Consider the following 15,978-nt stretch of genomic DNA (forward strand, 5'->3'; position numbering starts at 1 on the left):
TGCAAATATAATGGCTACAACTTCCTGTTACCAAATAGTTACCAATAATAGCCATGCCCTTTGACTTTTCCAGGAGATTATGATAACTTTTCATCAATAAGGCCTGTTGCATAAACTGGCCAAATTCGAGGTCTCTTAGAGTTGCTCCCTATCAGGTTTTAACCCCTGAAAAATGGCAAAAATAACAAAAAATCTCAAGGTTAAAGCAAAATAAAAGATTTCCTGTTTGGTTTGGGATATGGGTGCCAATGGTTCTTTTGTGCGCCCTAACATGCAACACATGGCTACCAAATTTTGTAGGTGTAAGTGAAATGTTGAAAAGTCCCATAAAATATCACATTTTTCTCTAGTTCCGATGTGTGTGCAAATTTTCATGAGTTTTTCAGCATGTTTCGGCCCTCAAAAATGTGATTCTTTGCATGAAAAATGATTCCTTGAATTCCAATAGAGTCTAATATTTAGAACGCTATTGGATGTGACGAAAAAAAAATCTGCTTTTAAAACAGCACCAGTTCTTGTTAGTGCAGTTTTCTAATGTATTTGGCAGATCAGTTATTCAAAGAATCTTGGAGAATTTCTTTGCATTTTGTCTCTTTGCATTTTTTTAACACCAGGCTGACTTTTGCTATAAGTCTGTGATTGTTGGCATGCTGCCGAATGAATTTGGCACAGATTACTGTCTAAACACAGTGATTTTTGCATATGTCTTGGGTTTTATGTGTTTTTATTAAATCCTTTACTATTAATATAGTGCAGATCAGTTTTCAATGATGACTCTTGTTAAATAATTCACATATTGTGTGTGCATAATTGGCATTATTAAGCCAAAATGGCTGTCTAGCTTCACTTTGTTTGTCTGCAAACATGTAAATTTACCAACCGTCCGCTAGAGGTTGCAGATCAGGTATCATACTATTTGTGTAACTACTTTGTTATTTCTTGAACATTAGATGATAAAAACGATGCAGCTCTCATAGCTGTGTGTTGAATATGGAGCCAGAGCCAAGAGGGTAATTAAGTCGGCTTATCATAGAGGCAGGGAGTAGTGGAGAAGCATCAAAAATAAGCCTACCAATAACTCCAAAGCTCACTAATTAAACCACTGCAGCCCAACAATAGGCTTAACCAAGAACTGACAGCTTATACCTCTCCCTACATGACATTATTGTTTGTGTACGGATTAAGCAAATACAACATGACATATTTGTCGATGGATTTTCTTTCCTATGTAAAGAGCCAGGCTTCTTGTTTCTCTCTCTTTCCAGGCCTTATGCTAAGCTAAGATAGCTAAGGCTGGTAGACCCAACTGTGTATAGTATGTAGACCATAAATCTGGCATTTAAGGCTTCTCATATGCTGAGAACTTGTCTTTAATATTTGACTTTCTTATTTCAGTTGTGCTGAAAAGTCACAAACTTTCCTCAAAACTCAAACAATGGCATTCCAGAGGGAGGTGAAATAACAGGATCTTATCTTCAGAAAACAATGCAGCTTTTTGTTGTAATGTTTCCTAAAAGCCAGTGGATATCTCACGTTCTGCTCCCTTGGCAGAGCAGCAGAAACCAAAATTTCTCCCCAAAAACAGGGAAAACACAACAGTCTCGCCATCTTTGATCCTGAGCAAGTTTGTCACTTCTTGCTCGCCATTACAGTTGTAAAAGCAGCCCTAAAACGCAGACATCATGCTTGGAGTGCATTAGAATAAATGTTATATTGGATCCTGTATACACTGGATGTGTCATCTGATAGGGCATATGTAACTTCTGGCAGGGTGAGGCAGAGGCAGAGGCAGAGCGATGCTTTGGTTGGAAACGCTAAACCTCCACATTGTGCCACCACCATCATTTAACCAGGACTGTCGAGCAGGAATTTGGAGAATATTTAATTAAGCCTCACAGCTAAAGATAAGCCTTTAGTTTGTCGTCTTGTGGCGCAGTGATGATGATGATGCTGTGAAACCTTCGACGAAACATAAGTAGTGTAGAGGAGGCTGTTTTGCTGGATGTTTGAGGTTGGAAAAGCCCTCGGCGTTAAAGGGGAGCCATCATTTAGTTAATGTGAGGCCAGTTTTTAAATGAGTGTGCAGTGATGTGTCTCCCCAAAGAGTTTAGGATAACTCAGGGTCTTTTCCTCCTCATCTCAGCAGGACTCTGCAGGTTTAATATGCAGCGCCTCAGGCTTGTTCCATCTTAGACTGAAACGCACACACTCAAGGCAGTGACGCTACTTTAAGTCAGTACACTTTGGAAATGCACTGAGGAATAATAAAGGCTTCAGTGGTTCGGTTAGGTTCCTTCTCCTCCAGTGGGAGAATTCTGCATGTGGAGTTTTAATGTTGCCTTCTTCATTTGAAAACAGGAAAGTAATGAAGACGTGTTGGTGGGTCCATTAGACTACTTAACGCTCATTGCTGGAACTCTTACACTTTACTTCTATGGTGGAGAAAATGTCTACCTTTGGAAATTATCTATAAAATAAGCCTCCAGCACCGTAAAGTAAAATGCCACACTTTACGATGGAAAACTCTGTAACGGCGGTGAGATTAATAAATACATCAGTAAATTCTGCTTGTTCAAGGCCGATGAGGTTCACATAGTCCAACTTTTTGCTGAGAATGTATGGTTATCCAGTGGGCTGCTGTTTTGTGTGGAGTGTGTGAATGAAAAGCAACTGTCAACTGTTTATTTGCTCTGTAGCATCAAAAAATACACCCTGGCCAAAAAAAAGTCGCCACCTGGATTTAACTGAACAAATAGGTAAGCGCTTTAAATTGGATAATTACTGCAGTGATGAATATGTTTCAGCTGGCCACAACTTATTTAACCCTAGCTGATGCAGTGAGGAGCTTCTCATTTCTTAAACAACCGTGTTGGAAAATATATCCTGTGGTCGTGGAAAGGATGCCAATCTGTTTTATACTGGTAAAATTACTGGCCTGCATCAAGCAAAGAAAAAAACCAAGGAGTTGTCTGAAACTACTAAAATCAAGTGAAGAACCGTCCAAGGCATTATTAAAACCTGAAGGATAGTGGTGAACCATCATCTTTAAGGAACAAATGTGGTCAGTCATGTGGTCTGATGAGTCCAGATTTACCCTGTTCCAAAGTGATGGGGGCATCAGGGTAAGAAGAGAGGAGGATGTACTGATGGTCTCATCATGGCTAGTGCCTACCAGCCTGTGGGGGTTAGAGTTATGATCTGGGGTTGGTCAGGTTCAGCAACATTATGTTCCCAAAGAATGAGGTCAGCTGACTACCTGAATATACTGAATGACCAGGTCTTTCCATCAATAGAGTTTTTCTTCCCTGATGACATGGACATGTTCCAAGATGATGATGCCAGGATTCATGGGGCTCACATTGTGAATGAGTGAATCAGGGAGCATGAGACATCATTTTCACACATGGATTGACCTCCACAGAGTCCAGACTTCAGCCCCACTAATAATCTTTGTGATGTGCTGGAGAAGACTTTGCGCAGTGGTCTGACTGTCCCATCATCAGCATAAGATCTCAGTGAAAAATTAGTGCATCTCTGGACAGAACTAAATGCTGTGAAATTGCAGAAGCTTACCGAAGCGATGCCACAGCGAATGAGTGCCATACTCAAAGCTAAAGGCAGTCCAACAAAATATTAGAGTGTGCAACTTTTTTTTGGCCGGGAAGTGTATGTCTAAATTAATAATTTTCATTTGTTTCTTCTGGTGGATAAACACTGCCATGTTTTTGCTCAAATAAAAACATAAATTGTTGGAGGAGTCATATGCATACTTCTCAGACTGCCAGAGTTTCTAATAATCAAAATATCTATTTTTAGTTAACCCTATTGGCACTATCTTCACTGCTTAGGTTTATTTACTGTTTTGGTAACTCTAAAATGTCACCAAGCTCACCAAGTGCTCTGCTGTTTGGTTTCACACACTCCCAACATCTGAGAAACTGAAGATCTAGTGGATTATTTTTTATCACTGATGGCAATGTCCCCACGACAGTAGAAGAAATCCTTAGTTTTTGCATGTTGTGTGCCTTTTGTGACTAACGTTAGCATTAGCTTTGATCACATGTTCACAGGGCAGCACTCTGTGGAAGTTGTACATTTTGAAACCAATAAACAAAGACTTGAGTTAATGTGTTTTCATATCAGCTGTTGTGCTTCAGTTCAATCTAAACTCAGCCGGTGTTTACCTCTGTTTTGCTTCTCTCCTGCTCCTCGTGCTCAAATATAGTCTTTTAATAGCAGCTAAATTCCCACTAAAGCTGTTCTCATTTACCTGATTTTCTGTTTCTGTTTTCAGACAATGTAACAAGTATGAAACAGTGACTGAAACACAGGTCATTGAACACACAAGTTAAAAACAACAGCTGTATATTCATGTGAAACGACTGCTCACAATAAAATAAAAGCAATATAAAGTCCTGGTTCCGGTCACTCATTCATGGTGTCACTTGCTACTGTGATTGATTGCATTATAATTATTAGGCCAATAATGTATATAGCTGTTTATTGGTATATTTTTAATTGGAGTGCACCAATGACTTTAATAATTTTGATCAGATTTCACTTCTATTCTTGAGGTGAAGCTTTTAATATATTAAAGTGTGGAGTTTTTACTAGTTGCTATATTGTGCTCCACAATATGTTCTTCATGTATTATTTATATTGTTTGGTTAATGGCAAGACTTTCAGTAGTTTTTAACTGTGTATGGAGGGATTGTTGTATTTATTAATAGCATGCATACAGATGCAGAGAGAGTCTTCTTCCTGAAAGGGGGGGAGACAGCAGCAGTTCTACAGACACTAAAACAGCCTGTTTAGAACAGGACTAAAACCAAAGAGTTATACAATTACAATGAAATTAACCACCTTTGCAGAAATTTGAGGCGGAAATTTAAAAGACACACTCGAGACTTTAATTAAACTACTTAAAAGAGGCACAATATGGGACCTTTAAACATCTGTAGCTTTATAATTCTTCTGAAATGTGTCATTAACGCTGTGTATGAACCGAAACCTGATGATTGTTATGAAAATAATGCTTCCACATGTGTTTTTTTTTTTTTTGTTTGATTTTTTTTGTTTTTTCACTTTCAAGCTATTTGCAATACAAGGGTTGATACTGTAGAACATTCTGCACTGAGAAACTGCCAACATGTTTTTAAATGAAAATATTGAACAGAAAGGTCAAAGGTCATTCAATCTAATTATTAGATTGGACACCAAAAAAGACCGCTGGGATTACTGGGCTCTTTACACTTGATATTATTACTAGATTATACTATGGATCGAGTATATTAATGTGTTAAAGGGTTATTATAATCCTAACGTCTGGCATAAAGGGAATTTAAATTGGTTCAAGTTTGGGTTTTGCCTGTACAATAATACTGGATGAGAAATGTCTGAAGCAACATTTCTCATCCAGTATAATTCACAGTAAAAGATTTCTAATACCTTTTGTCACCTATTTACCTTGAAGATCAAAGCCTCCTAAATGGAGTTCATATGTACTTTTCAACATTAACCAGTAAAATAATAAAAGTAACCAAACAGATCAACACAAATGTGTTATTTTTTCTTTCTGTTCTTATCTAAATGACACTCATTCCACATCGCGTTCAAATTTTCCAATAAAGTGTATACTTTGCTTATTCATGCTTGTCTGTAGTTTTTGGCAGGTCGAAGGCATCTGGGTAAAATTACCCTAAATTACATTTACTTAAGTTGAATGGAGTTATCAGTCTTACTTGTAGTAGAAAAACTCAAACATTTTACAGGCTCAGAACAGAAAAAAAAGTCATATCACATACATCTGGACAAAGAAAAAAATCTGCACTGTGCAGGTCTTTGCAGGAGATAATTATATTTTGATGGCTACGTTCCATTCTCCAAGTCAAATCCTGTTTCACGGTTCTGCACGTCTGTTTTGAAGTTTCGAGGTCGAAGCTGTGAGCAGAGGTTGTTCAGAGTTTGGGCCAGACTTGGTATAAAGTCAGTTTGTGTTCGGGGTGACAAACAAAATGTGTCCTTGTTGTGTTGTCACAACTGTGAATGAATGCCAAACCTTTATTTACACTTGAGCCCGTGTCTGGTATTCAGGAGGTCGCTGTGGGTCACTTGCTATACTGCCACCATCGCTAAAATTAAGAGGGCTGGTTTTCTTTTCTTTTTTCTAACCCTCAGATTCCTGTGATGAAGGTATGTGAGATTATATTTCACAACACAAACTGTCAAATGATCCATGACTTCTGCCAGAGTGGTAATTTGTTCTGGAGAACTTTGTAGGAAGTGGATTAATTTAAAGACTTGATTGAATGGGGGGGAGGAACACAGTCTTTTTTGAAGTATTGCATCAAAAAACAGCAGCAGAAATACACTTTATGAAGCCAAAGCTGTTTAATTACAATACTTTACATATTAAATAAGCTCCAGAGAACCGACTCAGACACATTTATCAAGCAGTTTTCTGTTAATTACAGATAAATTCAGGTAACACTGAAGAACATTATTGATTATATGTATGTTTGGAGCAGGAAAGGCCAATCAGAACAAGGAAGTACCCTGTATTTACCATGTTGTGTGTTATTTAACTGGACTTTTAAAGTGGAGACAAACAGGAGACCAAAAAGGAGGATTGTTCCATACTGACAAGTGCAGACAGTGAAGGTACTGCAGGCTAAATCAATGCCAGCTTTATTCTGGCTGTTTGCACTCGTGATGCATGCATAAAAAAATGTGCTATAATACATCAAAAGTTAAAATCAACTGCAAATAACAGGCTAAAACTGCACTATTACAATGACCTCCGTTTCTGTCATCCAAGATCGTAACTTGAGAAACCTCCGGAGCTCTTTTACAATTTAAGACACAATAAATCGAATCTATATAGATACACATATATATAGTTTCTGGAGTTTGCAAGTAGAAAAGTGATGTTTCTTTTTACTTGTGAGGAATGTGTGAAGGTGGTGAGCTGAAGGGCTGCAGGGCGCCCCTCTCCATATGGGAGGAAGATCAGGTACAGGTCACTCAGAAAGCACTTCTGTGGCTGCAGAGCTGCTGGTACTTTGGTCTGAGTTGTAAAATATCCCCCGAGAGCCCTTCACAGTGTGAGTCTTCCAGCTTTGGTGTCGGTCAGGGGTCAGAGAGCAAGGCCCGACAGAAGGATCTGTTCGTCACCCTGGTCCTTAGACATCCTGCGAGCATAAACCTGCCCGGCTCGTCGCTGTGTTTTATGGTACAGTGACGCTATTTTAGTATCCCGTGACACAAATTCTACTGAGAAGCGCACTGAATGTTCATGCAATGTTAATCACAAGCCATTAGCTCAATAGTTAAACATTCTGAGAGATGCATTTATTGTCTTTCTTGTCAAGAAGTTCCACAGTAAATGTTCACTGGGTTAAAGAATCAGACTCATTGCTGGGTAGGTTTTCTGTGTTGCCAATGAAATAATCTCCTTAAACTGTATTCATTTTTGACAATTTGGTAAATATTTGTGCAATACTTCTGTCTCCCATAAGATGCATTTTCCATACACCAAATTACTTGTGTAATGTTAAATACAATCTTTTTTTTAATGTTTGATACTCAAATTTTTACCTATAGTTGAGATCTTTGGATAAATCACATACGAATTCGGGGGGAAAAAAAAACAATCGCTAGCCAGTCTTTAGGCTATGCTAAGGTAAGAGCTCCTCGCAAACATCCCACCAGTGGATCTATTAACTGAAGCTACTGATATGTTACGTAACAGTAGCTGGCCATCAATACTTTGTGAATGTCTATTTAACTTGTAAAATCTATTATGAGTTATCTTGAGCTAATAACTTTTCTCCGGTAAGTTGTTGCCCTATTTTCCAAGACGACACTCCTCTGACTCTCTGACCTTTTGCCTCGTTGCTTGACATGACGTCACTTTCAAGGCCGTGCTCTAGCGACATCAACGTCGTATTAACCCGACGTATCAAGGAGTAGATACTGAGTAAGACAGTTATCTGTAGTTTACCTTGGTACTCGCGAATACCCAACACAGGATGAGTGTAGAGGAAACACTGTTTGTGTACTGTTTTATCACACACACACACACACACACACACACACACACACACACACACACACACACACACACACACATATATGTGTGTGTATAAAAAAAACATAGAATGTGGCCATTTAATATAGATGTACCCACAAACAAAATGACGTTGTGTTGAGCACAGGCGTGTGTTATGTATATGCATGTGTATGTTATGTACAAATACTGAATCGCATGACCTAAATATGTAGCGGGTGGCGGGAACTGATGGGACTCGGAAACACCCCCACAATTTAATCAATTGTTCCTTGTATCATTTCTGATGGATTAGTCCCAATAAGTCCCCAGAAGTGAATTTATAGTAAGATTGCAATCATGTGATCATCAGCAGGCAGCTGATGTAGTGTTCACTAGTTGTCATAGTTACAGTGATGCCATCCCGCTATCTCGCAACAATACAGAAATTTTTAACAAATCCGTGGATCCAGACTACAAGTCGCATCACTGCCAAAATCGAATCACTTAGTCCTTATGTTATTTCTGACCTTCCCTAAAAATTTCATCCAAATCCATTAGTCCATTTTTGAGTAATGTTGCTAACAGACAGACAGACAGACAAACCAATGCCGGTTGTCACATAACTCTGCCGTGTTCCTTGGCAGAGTAATAATATTAATAAACCTAAAAATGTCAGAACCAACATAGCGAGCAGTTAACATACTAAATCAGGGCTAGCTAAAAGAATATACTGTAGGAAATATTGCTAGTAATTAAAAATCTGTACAATGAAAAATGTAATAAAACCTTTTTATTTACTTTACAGACATAAAATTATCATCTAAATTAACTCTGCAAGAAAACAAGTAAAAATATTTCCAAAATCAATTAGCGTTAAATATTTCCAGCATTTATTTCCATTTTAATACTGCAAAAGCAGAAAATACATACAATATTCTCGTACTCTGCACATATTTCTGTACAATGCCCATGTTTCTAACATGGATGTGGTTTTTGCCAAAGTCTGCTACAGTCGTATACACAGCTGCTCTGAAGCCCCATACTGAGTCAATTAGACCTGTACAATAGGAACATCAATTACGCCAAGCAGGCACGATCTATATGACTCTGGAGCTCTAATGAGATTAAGTCCTCTTGGATGGGACAAATTCCTCCAGAAACGTCAGCGTCAAGAAGGAGTGATTGAAGTTAACAAGCTCATTAGTGCCGTTTGAGATAATGCTCAGAGCTGTAGAAGTGATTCTCAGCTGGCAGTCTGGAGGAAGACGAGGAGGGGTCCCAAAAGGGAAGGACTGGGCATGTTTTTATGGTAGTCAGGCAAGTTAACACCACCTAGTATGATTTTTATAAAGGTGCAGCAGGGTGCAGACCATCTCTTCAAAGTCAAAACAAGGTATTTTCAATCAAAAACTGGCACAGTTACGGAGGTTTCAGACCATTCATGTTTAATGAATAAGAATTATTCACCGTTTTTTCTGTCTGTCAACAAACTAACACTTTGTTAGTCTGTCTGCTTTCCCTGCATGTCTGTGGCTCTCGGCCCTCGGCTCATGTGCTCCTTATGAAGACATAAATCTTTAAAAAATACACATTTTCAATAAGAGTGTTGAGCTCTGTGTGTTTTTTTCCGAGCAAAGCTTACTCCAACAGGGGTAAATAGGGCATTTACTGGGGGACTTTTTTTTCAGCCGCAGATGAATATAGCAGAATGTTCATCGTAATAAAAAACATTCATGTGTTTTCAGTTTGAACACCAGTGAAGTGAGGCAGCAGATGCCATTTCCTGACCAGTTTGTTGTTGTTTTTGGTTTATTTGTAGGATTTGTTGACAATAATACAATGATAAATTGTCACCAGACAAATCTTTTTGATCGTACTTCATGTGTTCCTCGTATTACCTGTAGATGTCAAAGATTTGGGGCATTTGTTCATTAACCAAAACAGAAATTTGTGTGTATCCTCAGGCCTTTGCTTCACTTAAGAGCCAAATTACAAGAAGGAAAAGCAAAATTTGAAGGAACAATAAAGAGAAGCTCAACTAAACTCACTCCCCAACACTGACTTCTTAACACTGCATCTTGCGTGGAATCCTCTTAAACTCAATCTGTTTCCAAGGAGTCTTTTTAATACTCATTTCATTGATTCCTCAGACCATTTTCCACTCAGGTTTGCCTCTCTTTTTGCTTGATATTCTGTGATTGCATTGGACAGCAGCCTTCGATTCTTTATGAAAAAGGAAGGAAGCGGGCGGGGTGGTTGGTTCAGGGGGTACAAGAAGTTGTGTCTCTTTCTTGTTGTAATGAGAACTTGCTGATGTGTTGGATCAGCTTCCTTCCATCCCGAGCCTCTGACCTTAACTATTTTTATTGTTAATAGAGACTGCATGTAGAAATAAAGAACTGATCCAGTCCCACTTCAGATCCAGTTCAACATCTTTTTGCATTTGTGCTTTACCACGTGTTTTTGTTGAAAAAACAACGCCCAAGTGTTAAAATAGTTTGCATATTCAGGCCAAAAGTGCATCCTGAGCCTGTTTAAATCTGATCACATTTAGTGGCCTAAGAAGGTTTTACCGTGTGACCCGCTGCACCATGGTACAGTTTAGCTGGCTGACCTACTGCTCAGCTGAAAGGAGTCCAGTTGCAGGTTAATAGGTTCCTTTAGCCCTTAAATGTCTGTAAAAGTGTTTGTACAGAGACCCAAACAAGTTTAAAGCACTTTGAAAGTAAAGGGGGAGAGAGTTACCCTATAAAAGCAAGTGAAATGTTTGACACAGAGCGTTTTTTTGCTCTTTAAAGGGTCTGTTTACTCAAATTAAAGAACAAATTTTCACTAAAACCATTTTCTGATGAAGACTTCAAAGTATTTTCTTTTTTTTTCAAAGTAGGACGAGGTTTCAAGTAAGATATGTTATTGTTTATGTATAAAAGTAGTTCTTAAATGATTTGCACGCTAAGAAATGAATTTCATTTTCCTCCAAATAGAACAATATGGCTTTGCCCATAAATTCTATATTTAAATTTTGTAATTGAATCCCATAAAAAGTGAAAAATCCAACAATGTGTTAGGCTGTTTTCACAAATGACTAATTTCTCTATCTTACGCACTCTAAAAAACTGTCACAAATATATTGGTTTATTGTATAAAGGGCAGCACGATTTCCCAAAGCTGTTTGTCTCAAATTTTTCTCAAACAGGAGTACATTGTGCACTTGTGTGGGGTTGTTTTCATCTGCAGGTTTATATACATATGAGGGGTTTTGAGGAGTATTTACGACACTTGGTTCTCAATAAAATCATTCCCATTCCGACAGTGTGTCTCAGTTATGTGTTCCTCATTGATTTTGGACTAACAGAGCAGCTCTGTGAGTTTGTGGAATGAACTTTACACAAAGAATAGTTGTTAAAAGAGCCAATTCATTCCAGAATTAGGCAAATATTTAATATGATCACATTTGTCCTTTAAAATTTCAAACCTCTCAGCTCCTCAATGCAAAAAATACAGGTGAGAAACTGTGTTTTATTCTTTTTATACGTTTGGAGTAATACATTATAGAAAAAACAAGAAAAATGACTCATTTTAAAGTCAGTATGGGTCCATGTCTTCACTACTTTGCTGTCCAGTTTCTGGAAATAAGCATGATGTATTTATCAGTCAGTATTCAGTGTGGGGCCTTTAATTTCATTGTCACGTCTCTGTTCAGGATTGCTGTTTCCTCTGTAGCAAAAACCATTTAACAGCTAATTTAAAGGAGCAGGACTTTATATCAGCCTGTTAAAACATGCCAGGTTCACCAAATCACGTCTAGGTTCTGTCTTGTTTTCACATGGAAAGAAAAACAAGTGAAGCAGGACCTCTCGCCAAAATATCTTCTTTGTTCAGTTCTTCAAAAAGGAAAAACTGGCACATGCAGAACCTATAAACTTTAATGACTTTGTTTAATTCAGAGCAACTAAAGTAACAACTGTGTTTTCGATTCAAATGCTTTTTCCTCTATTATTTAAAACAACCGACTGATGCTTTTCAGCGATTGAAGTTGTTGCTAAGGTGGCAATGAGCAGAGACAATACAGGAATCAACAAGAAATTTTAAACAATGAATAGATTTCAGAAGTTATTAATGCTCATCACTTTATTGCAACTGGAAAACACATGCAATTAAATTAGTCTCCATTTATAAAACCAAAAACATCTGAATATCTACAATCCATAAGGGGGTAAATGGGGAAATAAGTGTCTCTAATTTGGGTAAATTGAACCTTTAGCAAGAAATGCCACATCTGAGATTGAGGTGCTCACTCATTTCAGCCTCTTGAAAGGGAGAAAGAGGAAGTTCAGATTTGAGAAGAACCACACAGCTGTCTGCAGACCAGCTTGTAGATGGGAGCCAGAGCTGCAGCACCGGAGGAGGCAGATTTGGTTTCACCCCTGGGTGCTCTGAGTGGAGGTCTGCTACTCACACCGGGACAAACAATATTTCACCATGTGGTATGAACCTGCAGACGTGCCCAGAGGATTTCACCACCCCTAATGATGGAAAATTAACGCTCCACTGAACTGAGCTAAATGCCCTTACTGACATTCCCAAACTATTTACAGCAGCGGGTCTAAAAACAGCCAGTTTAGGGGATCACTCAGGATGTGTTTCTGTTGATCTGGGCGTAATGAGGGAAACCTGTCACTTTCTTACGACTTCTCCAGGGAGAAGGAGATGAAATAAGGAGGGAAACTGTCAGGAAAACGACTCGTGATAAAATACTACGAGCCATAATTAGAAATCAGAAAAGTCTATCAGACCCTAGTGAGAATTTGGGGTTTTGTTTGACTGAGGAGACAAATTTGTCCACTTGATACGAAGCGCGCTGAATGAAGAAGAGGTCTTTACGCACAACATGCAGACTCCTCCCAGATACGCCAGGAAGAAAACCTCTTGTTACAGTAGGAGCTGACCACTGACAGACACTCCATCCATGCTGACTGATGCTCAACAAGCCCTGAATAAGACACATTTTACAACTTTTACGCACAAACAAAATGAGAACCTTCATTTCTGTTGCCACGGTGCTGTGGCTGATAACGATCCCCTGCCTGGAGGCCATCCACGGACTGTACAACTTTGGCCAGCATGATTTATTCTACAAAAAGAACAACTGCAAGCCTATTCCTGCAAATCTCCTCCTGTGCCACGACATCGAGTACACGGAGATGCGCCTCCCGAACCTGCTCGGCCACGAAACCATGAACGAGGTTCTACAGCAAGCTTCGTCTTGGATCCCGCTGGTGCAGAAGCAGTGTCACCCCGACACGAGAAAGTTCCTGTGCTCTCTTTTCGCTCCGGTGTGTCTGGACGATTTGGACGAGCCCATCCAGCCGTGCAGGTCTCTGTGCGAGAGCGTCAAGCACGGCTGCGCGCCCGTCATGTCCGCGTTTGGCTTTCCGTGGCCGTCGATGTTGGACTGCGAGCGTTTCCCTCTCGACAACGACCTGTGCATACCACCTGCTGGCATCGAGAACGTCGTGCCTGTCACCAAAGAGGGTAAGGGTCCGTTAAAGTGACGCAAAGTTAACCAAAATCTTGTGCGTAAAAGTCAAAAGTTACGTATATTTTTTCCATATATCTGTTACTTCAAAAACATGCATGTATGTGCAGCCTGCTATTCGATTAGAAAACATGAATTATGGCAGATTGTGTCATGTGCACCTCTTCTAATTTCTGTTTTAGTGCCCAGAGTGTGCGATGCGTGCAAAGAAACAGACGAAAATGACAACGAAATTGTTGACAACCTGTGCAAGAATGACTTTGGTAAGTCCCTCCACCTGATTTATTAGCTGCCAAGGTGAAGCAGAGGTGTCATTCAGCAATATGAAGGGAGGTTACGTGTAATTGAAGGCACCACGAGAAGAAGTTTTATTGTTTAATGTGCTTTATTTACTAGAAACTCTACAAAATAATGTGTTTTTATCTCCTCCAGTGCGCGCATTTTTGCTCCAAACGCTTTTACGCATCTCAGGTGGTTTTCATGGATGCTGCAGCAGTGGTGCTCTCCATCTAACATTCTCTCTGTGTCTCTCACGAAGCGCTGAAAATCAAAGTGAAGGAGATCTCCTACATCAACGGCGACACCAAGATCGTGCCGGAGACCAAGAGCAAGACCATCTACATGATGAACGGCGTGACGGAGCGCGACCTGCGGAAGACGGTGCTGTGGCTGCGGGACGGACTGCAGTGCATCTGCGAGGAGATGAACGACATCAACGCCGCCTACCTGGTGATGGGCCAGAAGATGGACGGACACCTGGTGATCACCTCCCTGAAGCGCTGGCAGAAGGGGCAGCGCGAGTTTAAGAGGATTTCACGCAGCATCCGCAAGATGCAGTGTTAAGAAGGAGAGAAAAAGAAACATTTCATGTCAGTGTTGGGGAGCGAGTTTAGCTGAGCCTCTTCTTCAACTTTCACAAGTGAACTAAAGGCCTCAGAATACACAAATTTATGTTTAGGTTAATGAATAAATGTCCCAAATCTTTGAAATCTACAGATAATATGAGGAACACATAAAACCAAACCTAATTTGACTTTGTGGTGTTTTTATTCTCACATACTGGACAATAACTGGCTAAACCCTCCTTTTGTGTGCAGTTCACCCATTGACCTCCATTCATTTTGCACCCAAGCGCCCCCTTGTGGCCAGTTTTGTGCAGAGAGGTCTCTGCTGTCACCTCTTCAGTTGCAGTTAATTGCACTCAGCTGGTGTCCCATGTGTAGAGAAATAACAAATTACATGGTCAGAGTGAAAACTAGCAGAGTCTCTGAATGCAGGATTAAAAACGACTTACTCTAATAATAACAGGCAGATGTAGCCGACTGTTAAATCCTGCAGAAAGGGCGACGCTGTCAGATTTACTTTTCATTTTTCTTTTGTCTTCTGGGGGTTAATTCAATATTCAAACCTCCCATTGAAAAGCAGTTTAAATTACAAGAGTCAAATCAGTAAAAAGCACTCTGGTCGGATAGTTTGGGGAGGTTTAGGTGCAAATAATGAAATATTTACCTTTCATCTCACAGAGAGTTGGTTCTGTTATACTTCTACAGACATGAAAACTGAGTAAAGCTGTGATCCCCTGTGTGTGCCTAGTGTGAATTTCCAATTATATTTTGTGCTTTTGTATTCCCACCGTTTTCTCGAGCAAACACGAGAGATAGCTGGCTATATTCTCTCCCTGCTGGTAAACTTTTGTACGCGAGCCCACTGCATAATTTTCTACCATCATATGATTTTAAAAAAGTAATATTTTTCTACTCCCAGACTTTCATTTGTCATTCAAGCTTTTTGTTTTGATTTGCATCCTCATTCTGAATGGGTTTTTAGGTACAAACGGCGGTAATCATGTGGTTGTGTGTAAGTTTGCAATGTAAAGTTGTTTTTTTTGGGGGGGGGGGGGGGTTGGAAGCATTACAATGTAAATATCAAATACTGTCATTTATTCTTGTATAAAGTTTTCAGCAATTAAATGCTGCCAACTACATGTTTGAAGAGTCAGTCCTTTGGAGTGTGACCAATGAACTTCACAATAAGGGGAATTTTTGCAGAAAACTGTAAACTGGAGAATGAACTCTGTAAAGATTGTATTATTGGTTAAACATCTCCATCTAGTGGAGCTCAGTAGTAAAATGTCATCATTAACTGGATGCACATGAGACATTTTGTGTTGTGCTGTAATATTTGGAATGAAAAAGATAGCAAAAGCTACCAAAATTACAAAGCACTATAAAAGCAATACACACATGTGGTGAACAGATAAATAGGCATGTTGCTACTAAGAAAATTAAGAGAATAGAAAAAACAATTAAACGGATCTGTTTCTACCATTTATGTAAATGCATTGTTGCAAGATAATGATAATAATAAAAACGTACTGATTTAGATAACC

General features: G+C 39.3%; 1 protein-coding gene across 1 annotated transcript; it reads left to right on the plus strand.

Annotated features, from left to right (window-relative positions):
• Window positions 1–12,940: 12,940 nt before the first annotated feature.
• Window positions 12,941–15,978, plus strand: sfrp2 (secreted frizzled-related protein 2). Its single transcript, XM_023293543.3, has 3 exons — window positions 12,941–13,585; window positions 13,772–13,852; window positions 14,128–15,978. The coding sequence occupies exons 1-3, from the start codon at window positions 13,084–13,086 to the stop codon at window positions 14,430–14,432; spliced, it is 888 nt and encodes a 295-aa protein (XP_023149311.1). The 5' UTR covers window positions 12,941–13,083; the 3' UTR covers window positions 14,433–15,978.

Source organism: Amphiprion ocellaris, chromosome 4 (assembly GCF_022539595.1).
Source record: "Amphiprion ocellaris isolate individual 3 ecotype Okinawa chromosome 4, ASM2253959v1, whole genome shotgun sequence".
NCBI classification, from domain to species: domain Eukaryota; kingdom Metazoa; phylum Chordata; class Actinopteri; family Pomacentridae; genus Amphiprion; species Amphiprion ocellaris.

What these genes read in the sequence shown, in the direction of transcription:
- sfrp2 (XM_023293543.3), top strand. Translation starts at nt 13,084, where the DNA reads ATGAGAACCTTCATTTCTGTTGCCACGGTGCTGTGGCTGATAACGATC. An exon ending in CGTGCCTGTCACCAAAGAGG is followed by an intron (nt 13,586 to 13,771) that starts GTAAGGGTCCGT and finishes TTTCTGTTTTAG; the next exon opens with TGCCCAGAGTGTGCGATGCG. An exon ending in CCTGTGCAAGAATGACTTTG is followed by an intron (nt 13,853 to 14,127) that starts GTAAGTCCCTCC and finishes TCTCTCACGAAG; the next exon opens with CGCTGAAAATCAAAGTGAAG.